The 13687-nt window shown below is 37.1% G+C and overlaps 1 protein-coding gene across 9 annotated transcripts in view; it reads right to left on the bottom strand.

Annotated features, from left to right (window-relative positions):
- Positions 1-13687, bottom strand: part of LOC309653425 (ubiquitin carboxyl-terminal hydrolase 9X-like) — a 140734-nt gene that overhangs the window by 101243 nt on the left and 25804 nt on the right. For all 9 annotated transcript variants that reach the window (XR_014259153.1, XM_082448046.1, XM_082448053.1 and 6 more), the window contains exons 3-5: positions 6144-6289; positions 3410-3489; positions 273-385 (exon numbers count right to left, since the gene is read on the bottom strand). Coding sequence is in view for 8 of the 9 variants with exons in the window: in XM_082448046.1 (XP_082304172.1) it covers positions 273-385; positions 3410-3489; positions 6144-6289 (339 nt within the window). In the remaining variant the exon portion in view is untranslated. The remainder of the gene's footprint in view (positions 1-272; positions 386-3409; positions 3490-6143; positions 6290-13687) is intronic.

Here is a 13687-nt window from a genome sequence, read left to right as displayed (position 1 = left end):
CCATCACATCTTATGGAAAAACCTGAACAAACTATTTGGTCAACCCAATACATTTGATGAAATTTACATAAGGTCACAGGGACCTGGGGTTCCAGGTGAGAGACGAAGCAAAGGTTTCATAACTCAAAATGTCAAGCTCATCCTAAAAGACCTTTAACTGAATCAAATACATCAGCAGACTTGATACATTATTCACAGTAATGTTTTCCAGAGACAAACCCACAGGGATTACCATGTAAACCTGAGTCTCTAAAATAAATTATAAGACTCACATGAATTTCAAACTTCCAGCCACTCACTGCCTCATCCATAAGGATTTTAGCGAAAGATATTGTTAGCCCATCTCGGAAAAAACGTTGGCATGCTTCACTTTTAACATCGAGACCTAAGAAAAGGTGAAAAAATTAAACCTGACACAAAGTAAAAAGTTCTCTGGCCAATTACATCATTAAACTGTTATGAACTATTATAGTTTCCAACTAAAAAATAGTACTGTAGCTTTTGAAACAAGACAGGGCGTTATCAAAAGAGGTTAAATGGTAACTTATTTACACTGAAAACATGTAACTCAGAAAAATGAAATACTATACTCAATAAACTTTAGTAACACTGAGTTGTATAAAATTACATCAAATTAATGAATGCAATGAAAATGCTCTGAAATTAGACTTTTAAACTAGACTTTAAAACAAAGACAATTACTGAGTAGATAGGGGATACAAACCATTTCTTTTTACTCAGTGAAAATAACAGTTCACAACTTTTAAACAGTGACTTAAAAACTTCATTTTCCTGTAAATAATTTATTATCAAATTTAAAAGATGAAGGGCTTCCCTGGTGGCGCAGTGGTTAGAAATCCACCTGTCAATGCAGGGGACATGGGTTCGAGCCCTGGTCCAGGAAGATCCCACATGCCATGGAGCAACTAAGCCCGTGCACCGCAACTACTGAGCCTGCGCTCTAGAGCCCCGAGCCACCAGTACTGAGCCCGCGTGCCACAACTACTGAAGCCCACGCGCCTAGAGCCCGTGCTCTGCAACAAGAGAAACTGCCACAATGAGAAGCCCGTGCACCACAAAGAAAGGAACCCCCACTCGCTGCAACTAGAGAGGCCCACGCACAGCAACGAAGACCCAACGCAGCCAAAAATAAATAAGTAAACAAATTTATTTGAAAAAAAATTTAAAAGATGAATCCTGTCTTTCTAATTAGTTCTCTCACTTCTTGGCATCTAAGCATTTTCTTTTTACTTTTGTGTGATTTAATAGAACAGACACATGTGCCTTCATCCAAAAAGATGACTTGTGACTCGTCATAACTCAGAAACATTAAATTAGTACAATAAAGTATACTGTGCTTTCAATCATATACTTATTGGTATGTCAGCTAAACCCAGGATCTTCCATAAAAATGTAAACTTTGCTTCATACAGTAACCATGACCCCAGAAAAAAGTGGAGAAAAGCCCCTGAAAATGATATACATCCACAGAATGGCAATGCTATTAAACTAAGCAGCATTTTCAGTTTTTGTTCATCGTATATTGTCAGGACCTAAAACATGTCTAGTACATGAACCCTTCAATAAATAAATAAATACAACCCAAACTAACCACAATAAACTTTTTTTGAGTGTTGAGAAACATTTTTTATCTGGTAAGATATTTTCATAGGACACTAGATTATGTCTGTAAGATTTTTTTTTAAAAATCATGAAACATTCTTTAAATGTTAGGTCTCTGTAAGTTAAATAAAATTATTACCCTTGCCATGGAATCAGATTTCCCAAGGTATCACAGATGGTAAAATTTGCCTAATGACATTACACTCAGTAAATACACCTGTTGATAGCCCATTTCAACTCCTCACTGGATGACCCAGAAAATATAATGCTACTGCCCTTTGTTTTAGCCTTTAAGGCCTTAATTAATAAGTACAATATACAACAAAAATTAGTCATCTGCTACAAGAATTCAGGTGCACCTATTAGTAGAAGAAAGTCGTTGAAAAATGGTAAGTTGCAATATAAAACTTTTACATCTGGTAACAGATTTTGTTAATTGCTTTAAAACACACAGACAGACAGACAGACACACACACACGACCCTTCTTTCCCAAGACTTTTTAAAATTATTTATTTATTTATTTAATTTATTTTTTGGCTGTGTTGGGTCTTCGTTTCTGTGCGAGGGCTTTCTCTAGTTGCAGCAAGCGGGGGCCACTCTTCATCGCGGTGCGTGGGCCTCTCACTATCGTGGCCTCTCTTGTTGTGGAGCACAGGCTCCAGATGCGCAGGCTCAGTAGTTGTGGCTCACAGGCCCAGTTGCTCCGCGGTATGTGGGATCTTCCCAGACCAGGGCTCAAACCCGTGTCCCCTGCATTGGCAGGAGGATTCTCAACCACTGCGCCACTAGGGAAGCCCCCAACACTTTTTATCTTTCTCAGAAAAAACCTTTCTGTGTTTAAAAAAATGTCAAACATACAATCTTGACAGCTTATTACAAAGACAATAACAGATGGGGCTTCCATTAGCATGTCATTTGATTCACTGGCTTTTTAGTAAGTGATTCAAATGGCCGAGCTAAAATATTTTTTACTGAACTATTTTGCAAATTAACGTATTTCTCACATATAAATGGTTTAGGTACAAAAAAAAAGTCTACAAAAATATCTGAAGTCATATGACCACACAGTGTTTTTAAATTGTAAAATATGCTATAATGTGTACTCTTTCACATAACAGATTTTTTAAATCTATTACATTCTAAAAAATATTTTTGACTTTTAAGAAACAACTTCTGTAAAAATATAAAACAACAGATCTTGTCCTTAGAAACATGAATAATCATATAAAATTCTGCATTAAATTTTAAAGGACTCAGAGGTCCTTAAAGGCTGTCTTACGGTTTCTATGAACGTTCTGCTCTAAGTTTAATATACATAAGCCCTACTAGAAAGTTTAGCGATATAGTGTAGTCTAGGATTTTATAATTGAAAAAAACAAAGCCTTCAAGAACAAGTGGGGCCTTCCCTGGTGGCACAGTGGTTGAGAATCTGCCTGCCAATGCAGGGGACATGGGTTCGAGCCCTGGTCTGGGAAGATCCCACATGCTGCGGAGCAACTAAGCCCAAGCACCACAACTACTGAGCCTGCACTCTAGAGCCCGTGAGTCACCAACTACTGAAGCCCACGCACCTAGAGCCCGTGCTCAGCACCAAGAGAAGCCACCACAATGAGAAGCCCGCGCACTGCAACGAAGAGTAGCCCCCTCTCGCCACAACTAGAGAAAAGCCTACACGCAGCAACAAAGACCTAACATAGCCAAAAATAAAAAAATAAATTTTTTTTAAAATGTGAAAAAATATATAATAGCATACATAATGAAAAGTACAGTAAAATATAAACTCACCTTTTTTACTAAGATCAATAGCAGCTTCTAAAAGCACTTCTAATTCCCCTTTTGGCAAAACTGGAACCACCCATCGAGGCCTAAAAATTAACATAGAGTTTTAAAATGCTGCATTGTTTGAGCACAAATGAAATACCATAAATAACTTACCTACTGTAACTGCTTTTACCATGAAAAAGTGAAAAAACCCTGACTGTATTATGTATTCATCATAAAATTTAAAAAAGAGATTGGCAAATTATTTGCTTAGTGCTACTGTATTTACACACACAATTTTTTAAAGCAGTAAAACTACAAACATAGCATTAAGGGAGAATTCATTTAATAACTTTCACAGACCACTAAAACTAAAAATAATTATTAATTAAGTGTATACCAGTTGTTAAGGTTAGTAGGAAAAGTGTTCTTTTGAGGTTCAGGTTTATTGGTGAGAAAAAACAAGTATGACAACCCTTTTCTTTTGTCTTCTTCACAACAGACAAAAGAAATGAGAAGACAAATGGCTGGTTTCTCCTCAATTCACCTTCACAGGATGATCTATCAACCTCTCCTGAAGATTATGGGACTCATATGGTCTCCAAGCTTTTATACAATAAGTATACTTCAACATCAAAGCAATGATACAGATACCACCACACCCAATCAGTATTTTCCCCAATATTAAAAAAGCTCAGTCATTTAGGAATATATCCACTACTAACCCACTACTTCCCCTAAAGAACTTACTTCCATCTATCCCTTAAACCCTTCCTGAAATATAGCAAAATTCCCAAATATTCTTATTTTGATAAAGATTTCTTATTACAAATCATCGGTCAGACATAAATTGATACTACCTTTTTGGGTTATTTTTAGTTACAGAAAAGCATTTTTTAGTTCCCTGCCACTAAGGATTTACTATAACTCAGTCCTCTGGTTCTAATTAGAAGTACAGTCTAGTAATAACAACAAGCATCAGACAAAGTAAACAATAATACAATCTCTTACAGTAATGTGCTATACAGTAGGACCTTGTTGTTGATCCATAAAAAACTGGAAGTAATAAACTAGAAAAGCACTACTTTATCAGCACTGCAACTGGTAATAATGAGAAAAAGTGGACTCCTACAGAAAATGGACATCCTAGAAATAACAAAAGTCACTGAGCAACTCTAGCAGTCAGTATACCATGGAGAAATGAACTTCATAAACACTCAAAAGGAAATTTCCACATATAGTTCTAGGCAAGAAACATACCAAGTAAGATCACATACATATTTTAACAACTTTATCCTTATCATCGTCTTTCAATTTTAAAAACTCCATACAAATGCCTGCATTAGGAACAATGAGTTATAAAGTATTTGGTAATGACTAAAATGTGAAGGTTATTAAGAAGACAGTGAGGGACTTCCCTGGTCATGCAATGGTTAAGAATCCACCTGCCAATGCAGGGGACATGGGTTCAATCCCTGGTCCGGGAAGATCCCACATGGCGCGGAGCAGCTAAGCCCGTGAACCACAACTACTGAGCCTGCACTCTAGAGCCCGCGAGCCACAACTACTGAAGCCCACACGCCTAGAGTCCGTGCTCCACAACAAGAAAAGCCACTGCAATGAGAAGCCCTCGCACTGCACACAACAAAGAGTAGCCCCCGCTCGCTGCAACTAGACAGAGCTCACATGCAGCAACGAAGACCTAATGCACCCATAAATAAATAAAGTTATATATATATATAAAAAAAGGACAGTAAGATGACTGTAACATTGAAGTCCACTTTTTCTCATTTACTACCAGTTGCAATGCTGATAGTTTTTTTTAGTTTATTGCCTCCATTACAAAAAAAAAAATTAAAACTAACCCTAAGGTTAGAAGAGGGAAGGACTGGGAGTTGGGGATTAGCAGATGTAAACCATAATACACAGGACGGCCAAACAACAAGGTCCTACTGTATAGCACAGGGAACTATATTTAATATCCAGTGACAGGGACTTCCTTGGTGGCACAGTGGTTAGGAATCCACCTGCCAATGCAGGGGACATGGGTTTGATCCCTGGTCCAGGAAGATCCCACATGCCGCAGAGCAACTAAGCCCGTGCACCACAACTACTGAGCCTGTGCTCTAGAGCCCACAAGCCACAACTTACTGAGCCCATGTTCCACAACTACTGAAGCCCACATGCCTAGAGCCCGTGCTCCACAACAAGAGAAGCCACTGCAATGAGAAGCCTGTGCAGCGCAACGAATAGTAGCCTCCACTCAATGCAACTAGAGAAAGCCGTGTGCAGCAACAAAGACCCAACACAACCTAATTAATTAATTAATTAATTTTTTTTAAAAATCCAGTGACAAACCACAATGGAAAAGGAGATAACAAAGAATATATGTGTATAACTGAGTCACTCCGATGTACAGAAGACATTAACACAACATTGTAAATCAGCGCAACGAATAATAGCCTCCACTCAATGCAACCAGAGAAAGCCGTGTGCAGCAATGAAGACCCAACGCAACCAAATTAATTAATTAATTAATTAATTAATTAAAAAATCCAGTGACAAACCACAATGGAAAAGGAGATGACAAAGAATATATATGTGTATAATTGAGTCACTTTGATGTACAGAAGACATTAACACAACATTGTAAATCAACTATACTACAATAAAATAAAACAAAAACACCAAACCCAATACAAAACAAAACAAAAAAACACAACCAACCAACAAACCTCGCCCAAAACAACAAACTTACCGGTTGATCATGTCATCCAACTTTACCAGGTCAGTATGTGGAAACGCAGGTTCCTCATCTTCATCCTGTGGTGGAGCATCACCTTGACCTTGTTCATCTGGAGGAGCTGCTGGGGAATTCTCATTGAAGGAATCAGGTGATGAGGCCTTAAAATTAAATATTACAGATTTAAATTTTTATAACGTGCAATATTTAGCAATTCAGATGCCAACACAGGTTATGTGAAAATATAAATTTTTTATTGTCAATATATATCTATAAATATTTGACAAAATGGAAAACACAGATATCTTTTCCTGTCAACCTATGATTATTTTTCCACATAATTAAGAATCTTATAAAAGTTAATTAATAACTACATTGTACTACATGAATTAACCAGATTAAAATTAGAGAACATCAGTTTTTGTAATGTTTACTGCCAATACAACAGTTGTACTGAACCTCTGTAATTACAAATCTTTACGCAGAAGTGTGGAAAAGAGTAACTTTTTGAGGCTACATTACAGAAATCACCATAACTTCTGGTGACTCTCTTAGAGCAATCTTTCCGGAAAAAGTTAAGTACCATATCCTGAAGACACTTATCACAGTGTCTTGAAGGCAATGTGCACAGGTACAGAGGCCCACATGGTAAGGAACTGATATCCCCAGCCAACAGTCATCTGAGTGAGCCACTGTGGAAATGAAGTCCCCAAACCCAGTCAAATCTCCAGAAAACTATAATCCAAAGTGACATGCTGACCACAACCATAAAAAAAGATACTGAAGCAGAGCCAGTCAGCTAATCCACTCCCAAATTCTTCACGCACCAAAACTGTGAGAAAATGGGTGTTGTTTTAAGTTACAAAAAAAAAAACAACTTAGCCATAGGCTACATAAAATATAGATGCTTAAATACAAGTACACAAAAAAGAAGAAAGTAAAAGTATAGGAAGAGACTTCTGGTTTCCAGTCCAATATATAAGGAGCTTGTAAGTTGTCACTCCTTCCTAACAATTAAAAGAGCTAAATAATATTGCTGTACATTGAAACTAACACAACACTGTAAATTAACTATACTTCAAAAAGAAGCAGTAAGGGAATATTTAAAAAATAAAAGAGCTGAATAAAATGAAAATCAACAACTCTTCTCACATAGACCAGTTAATTAAGGTCAAAGGGGAAAACTGCACACAAAATCAAAATAGAGTTAGGGGGACACAAAGAATCAAAAATTACCAGAGCAGAAAACCACAAGCAGAAACCTCCATGGAAACCAGACCAGTAATCCCTCTCTTAGCTGCAGTTTTGCTTTCTGCAGTTTCAGTTACCCACAGTCAACTGCAGTTTAAATCTATGGAATGGAAAATTCAAGAAATAAACAATTCTTAAGTTTTCAAATTATGGGCCCTGAATAACTTGATGAAATCTCAAGCCATCCTGCTCCTGCCCCACCTGGTCCTGTACTGGACAAGAATATTATCACTTTGGTTATCACCTGGTTATCATATTGTCCTGGTAATGCAATGCTTGTGTTCTTACAAGAAACCCTTATTTTACTTAATTATGACCACCAAGCACAAGCATAGTGATTCTGGCAATTCAGAAATGCCAAAGAAAAGCTGTAAAGTATTTAAGGTGAAAAGCTGAAAGTTCTGGAATTAACAAGGGAAGAAAAAAAAATCATATAAGGCTACTAACACCTATGGTAAGAATGAATTTTCTACCTGTGAAACTGTGAAGAAGGAGAAAGAAATTCGTGCTAGGTTTGCTGTTCCACCTCTAACTGCAAAAGTTATAGCCACAGTGCATGATAAATGCTTAGTTTAGATGGAAAAGGCATTACACTTGTACAAGGTGTTTTGAGACCACATTCACATGATTTTTATTATAGTATGTTATTACTGCAACTGTTTTATTTTATTTTATTTATTTATTTATTTTAGGCAGCCGTGTGGCATGAGGGATCTTAGTTCTCCAACCAGGGATCTAACTCGTGCCCCCTGTACTGGGAGCTCAGAGTCTTAACCACTGGACAGCCAGGGAAGTCCCCAACAATTGTTGTATCTTAATATTAATAAAATAAAATTGTACACCTCTTACTGTGCCTAATTTACAAATTAAACTTTATCATAGGTATCAATGGTTAGGAAAAAGCATACTATATACAGGGTTCGCTGCTACCTGAAATTTCAAGCATCCACTGTGGGTCTCGGAATGTATTCCTTGGGGATAAGATGCAGGCGGGGGATACTATTGCATTGGGATAAGAAAACCTAAACTGTAATTCATTAACTGCTGTAAGCGGAGTATGGAAAGTCTGAGAGTTAAAACTCCGGGGGGGGGGGGTCTAAACTTAAGGGAACCCCCACACTTTTCTGAGTTTTACTTCCAGAAGTTCTATGAAGTTCTTACAGTGAAGATCAGAGAAAAATTCCCTTGTGTTTTGAGGAGGAGGTGCAAAGTAGCCATTCTGAAATATGCCCCCAAGCATTCTGTTCTTAAAAGCGCCTAGCCTCAGGAAAAACTTTTACCAGAGCCTAATCGCCTAGGTTTTTTTTTTTTTTTTAAATTTATTTTTGGCTGTGTTGGGTCTTCGTTTCTGTGCCAGGGCTTTCTCTAGTTGCGGCGAGCGGGGGCCACTCTTCATCGCGGTGTGCGGACCTCTCACTGTTGCGGCCTCTCTTGTTGCGGAGCAGAGGCTCCAGACGCGCAGGCTCAGTAATTGTGGCTCACGGGCCCAGTTGCTCTGCGGCACGTGGGATCTTCCCAGACCAGGGCTCGAACCCGTGTGTCCTGTATTGGCAGGCAGATTCTCAACCACTGCGCCACCAGGGAAGCCCTCGCCTAGGTTTTTATCAGAACCTAACCAACCTGAAATAAGGAAAAACAGCAAATTCTAGCCTGCTATATAGCCTTCCATGAGGGAGAAAGAGAAATACCCAATACTAGCCCTCTCAAGTAATTCTGTCCCTCCTTACTACCATCCAATATAGTATGTACAGGTTTCAACAAAAAATTACAAGGCATACTAAAAGATAATCAACATAGCTTGAAAAGACAAAGCAAGCATCAGACTCAAATACAGGAGGGATGATGGAATTATCATATCAAAACTTTAACTACAGCTAATGTGCCAAGGACACTAATGGAAAATGTAAACATTAAAGAAGATATGGGTAATGTAAGCAGAGAGATGAGATTCTAATAAAGAACCAGAAGGAAATGCTAGTGATCAAAAACAGTGTAACAATAATTTAGAATGCCTGTGATCGGCTCGTTAGTAGACTAGACACAGCTGAGGAAGAATCTCTGAGGTTAAACATATGTCCAGAGAAACTTCCAACACGGGAAAGCAAAGAGAAAAAAGATAAGAAAAAAGAGGAAGAAAGGAGGGAGAGGGAGAGAAGGAGAGGGAAGGAGGGAGGCAGAACTGAAGGACTACTACAAAAGGTGTAACATATGCATACTTGGAATTCCAGAATGCAGAAAAAGAGGGGGAAAAAAAGAAATATTTGAAACAATAATGACTGAGAATTTTCCCCAAATTAATGTCTTACACCAAAGCACAGGTTCAAAAAGCTCAGAGAAAAACAAGCAGGATAAATGTTTGAAAAAGAAAGAAAGACACCTAGGTATATCATATTCAAACTGCAAAAAGTAAATGGTAAAGAAAAATCTTGAAAGAAGTCATTAGTTGGGGGGCTGGGGAATCTTTCCTATAAAGGAGCAAGGATAAAAGTTACAGCAGGCTGGGACTTCGCTGGTGGTCCAGTGGTTAAGACTTCACCTTCCAATGCAGGGGGCGCAAGTTCAATCCCTCGTCAGGGAGCTAAGCTCCCACATGCCTCCAAAAAACCAAACCATAAAACAGAACCAATATTGTAACAAATTCAATAAAGACTTTAAAAATGGTCCATATCAAAAAAATCGTTAAAAAAAAAATTTATAGCAGACTTTTCCTCAGAAGCCATGAAGAAAAAATCACTCCACAATATTTCAAGAGTTAAGGGGGTAAGAGGGGGAGGGATAAATTGGGAGATTGGAATTGACTTATACACAATACTATATAAAATAGGTAACTAATAAGGAACTACTGTATAGCATAGGGAATTCTACTCAATACTCTGTAATGACCTATACAGAAAGGAATCTATAAAAGAGTGTATACATGGATATTTATAACTGATTCACTTTGTTGTACAGCAGAAACTAACACAACATTGTAAATCAACTATACTCCAATAAAAATTAAAAAACAAAGAGTTCAGAGAAAACAACTACCCATCTAGAATTCTCTGTGCTGGAAACTAACACACTTCAAAGTGAAGGAGGAATCTTTAAGACAAAAATTAAGGGGATTTATAGTCAGTAGTTCTGCCTTGCATGAAATTTTAGGTTTTTCAGAGAGAAAAAAAGTGATATGGGTCAGAAACTCAGTTCTACATAAAGAAAGGAAAAGCATTAGAAAAGGAGTAAGTGAAGATAAAATAAATACTTTTGTTATCTTAGTTCTTACTTGAACTCATAATGTGTCCAAAATAATGTAAGCAACAATATATTTAAGGATAACAGATTCTGGGTAAATGAAATAAATAATGGCAGTGATATAAAGAACAAAGAGGAAGGAGTTATGAATAATTTATTATAAGGAACTTAAACTACCCATGTAACTGTATAGTGTTATTTGAAAGTGAATATACAGATTAGTTAGAAATGTATATTGCAAAAACACTAAGGCAACCACTATAAAGGAAAAAAATTATGACTGATATGCTAAAAAAGGAGAGAAATGAGAATCATAAAATGCTCAATTAAAACCACAAAAGGTGGAAGGAAAGTGTCACACAAAACTAGGAACAAAGGACAAGAGCAATGAATAGAAAATAGTAACAAATATGGAAGGTATTAATCCAATTATTTCAATAATCACTTTAAACATCAGTGGTCTAAATACACTAATTAAAAGACAAAGATTGAGTGGATCAAAAAGCAAAATTCAACTTTATGTTGCATTTGCTGAAAACTGTGCCTAAAAGTTTACATACCTAAAGACAAATATAAAGTTCAAGGAATGAAGAAACATATAGAAATAGACCCATACCAACAGTCAATTGATCTTTGACAAAGGAACAAAGACAATAACAATGGTGGAAAAAAAGCCTTACAATAAATAATGTTGTAACAACTGGACACCCACATGTAAAATAATGAATTCAGAAACAAGACCATACACCCTTCACGATGAAAACTCAAAGTGGATCAGAGACCTAAAAGTAAAACACAATACTGTAAATCCTCCCAGAAGATAACATAGCAGAAAATCTAAATGACCCTGGGTTTGGTGCTAACTTCAGATATAAGATGAAAGGCAACAAAGAGCTGACAAGCTGAACTTCACTAAAATTAATGAGTTTTGCCCCATGAAAGAGACTGTCAAGAGAATGAGAAGACAAGTTACTAGGACAAAGACTGGGAGAAAACATTTGCAAAATAAAGGACTGTTATACATAATATACAAAGAACTCTTAAAATTCAACAATAAGAAAAAAACCTGACTGAAAAATAGGCAGAAGACCTGAAGATACACCTCACCAAAAAGGACTAACAAATAACCATATGAAAAGATGTTCAACATCATATGTCATTAGGGAACTACAAATTAAAACAACCAGATACCAAAACATACATATTCGAATGGTCAAAATTCAAAACCGTGACAAAACCAAATGCTACTACAGCCACTTTGCAAAACAGTTTGGCAGTTTTTTTCTAAAACTAAACATATACAATCCAGCAACTGCAGTCCTTGGTTTATTCAAATGAGTTGAAAATATATGTCCACACAAAAACCCACACATGAATGGATGTCTATAGCAACTTTATTCACAACTGCCAAAACTTGGAAGCAATCAAGATGTCCTTCAGTAGGTGAACAGATAAACTGTGGTACATCCAGACAACAGAATGTTTTTCAGTGATTAAAAAAAAAAAAGCTACTAAGCCATGAAAAAACAAAGAAGAACTTTAAATGCATATTAGTAAGTAAAAGAAGCCAATCTGAAAAGATTACACACAGTATGATTCCACCTATATGGCATTCTGTAAATGGCAAAACTATAGAGGCAAGTCAAAGACCAAGTAGTCACCAGGGGTTCACAGAAGGGAGGGATGAAGAGGCGGCAAAGATTTTAGTCCAGTGAAACTATTCTATAATAAGACATCTTTGTCAAAACAGAAAATATAGAAAACAGCAAGTGAACCATAATGTAAACTATGGAGTTTGAGTGATAATGATCTGTCAATATAGATTCACTGATTTTTAACAAGGATGGCTGTGGTGGGGGGTGGGAGGGTAGTGTAGGCAGGTAGTGTAGGCAAGTAAGAACTCTGTACTTTCTGCTCAAGTCTGCTCTGAAACTAAAAGCCCACTAAAAACAAGTAAAAAGTACAAAAGAGAACAATTTAAAACAGTAGTACTCAGGGGAATTAATGAAAGACAACAATAAAAATAACAAATGGTGTTTAAAAAAAAAGGATAAGATATCCTTCATGACAATAACCTTCCACCCTCCCTGCAAAGTGGTGCACCTATACTAATATGTGAGAGTTAGGTTTTGAGGTAGGAAGAATTACTGGAGATTAAAGAGCTCTCTAGGACTTCCCTGTTGGTGCAGTGGTTAAGAATTCGTCTGCCAATGCAGGGGACATGGGTTCGAGCCCTGGCCTGGGAAGATCCCACATGCCGCAGAGCAACGAAGCCCGTGCGCCACAACTACTGAGCCTGAGCTCTAGAGCCCACACCACAACTACTGAGCCCACGTGCCACAACTATTGAGTCTGCACTCTACAGCTCACGAGCCCGCACACCTAGATCCCGTGCTCCTTAACAAGAGAAGCCACCACAATGAGAAGCCCGTGAACCACAACAAAGACCCTATGCAGCCAAAAATAAAGTATATAAATAAATAAATTTATAATATTAAATAAAGAGACCTCTACACACATAAGAGGTGTGCACGTAAAGATTAATGAGTCAAACACCCCCTCCCTGCAAAAATCACTATTTTCAATGTGAATGCATCTTATTGGTTTCAGATGTGTCTAGCTAAAATTAATATAACATATAAAAGTGGAATGTGCAAGCCCACAATCCCAGGTGGAGATCAAAAGAGTTCTCAACTAGTAATAAAACCAGTAGATTTAAAACAAAATAAAACAAGGTTATATAGAACATATGAAATGAATACTGAGAAAACTGGAAACAACTGACATGCATAATGAATGCTACAGCATAATATATAGTATTTTTGCCAAGTAGAAGTGAAATTGACCCTATGTTGAGCAACATACCAATCCTCAATAAGTTCCTAAGTGCGGCATCACTGAGAATAGATTCTCTAATCACAGAGGAATTAAGCTACAAACCAATGACAAAAAGTTAACCAGAAAATCTCTAACTGCTTGAAAATGAAGCATAGTGTTTATAAAGAATTCTTATAGAGAAAGATTACCACGCAAATTTTAAAATGTTAACTGAGTAACAGTAAACATAAACACAT

This window comes from Balaenoptera physalus, assembly GCF_965194825.1.
Source record: "Balaenoptera physalus genome assembly, chromosome: Y".
In the NCBI taxonomy this organism is placed as follows: Eukaryota; Metazoa; Chordata; class Mammalia; order Artiodactyla; family Balaenopteridae; genus Balaenoptera; species Balaenoptera physalus.
This window is presented reverse-complemented; position numbering and strand designations above follow the sequence as displayed.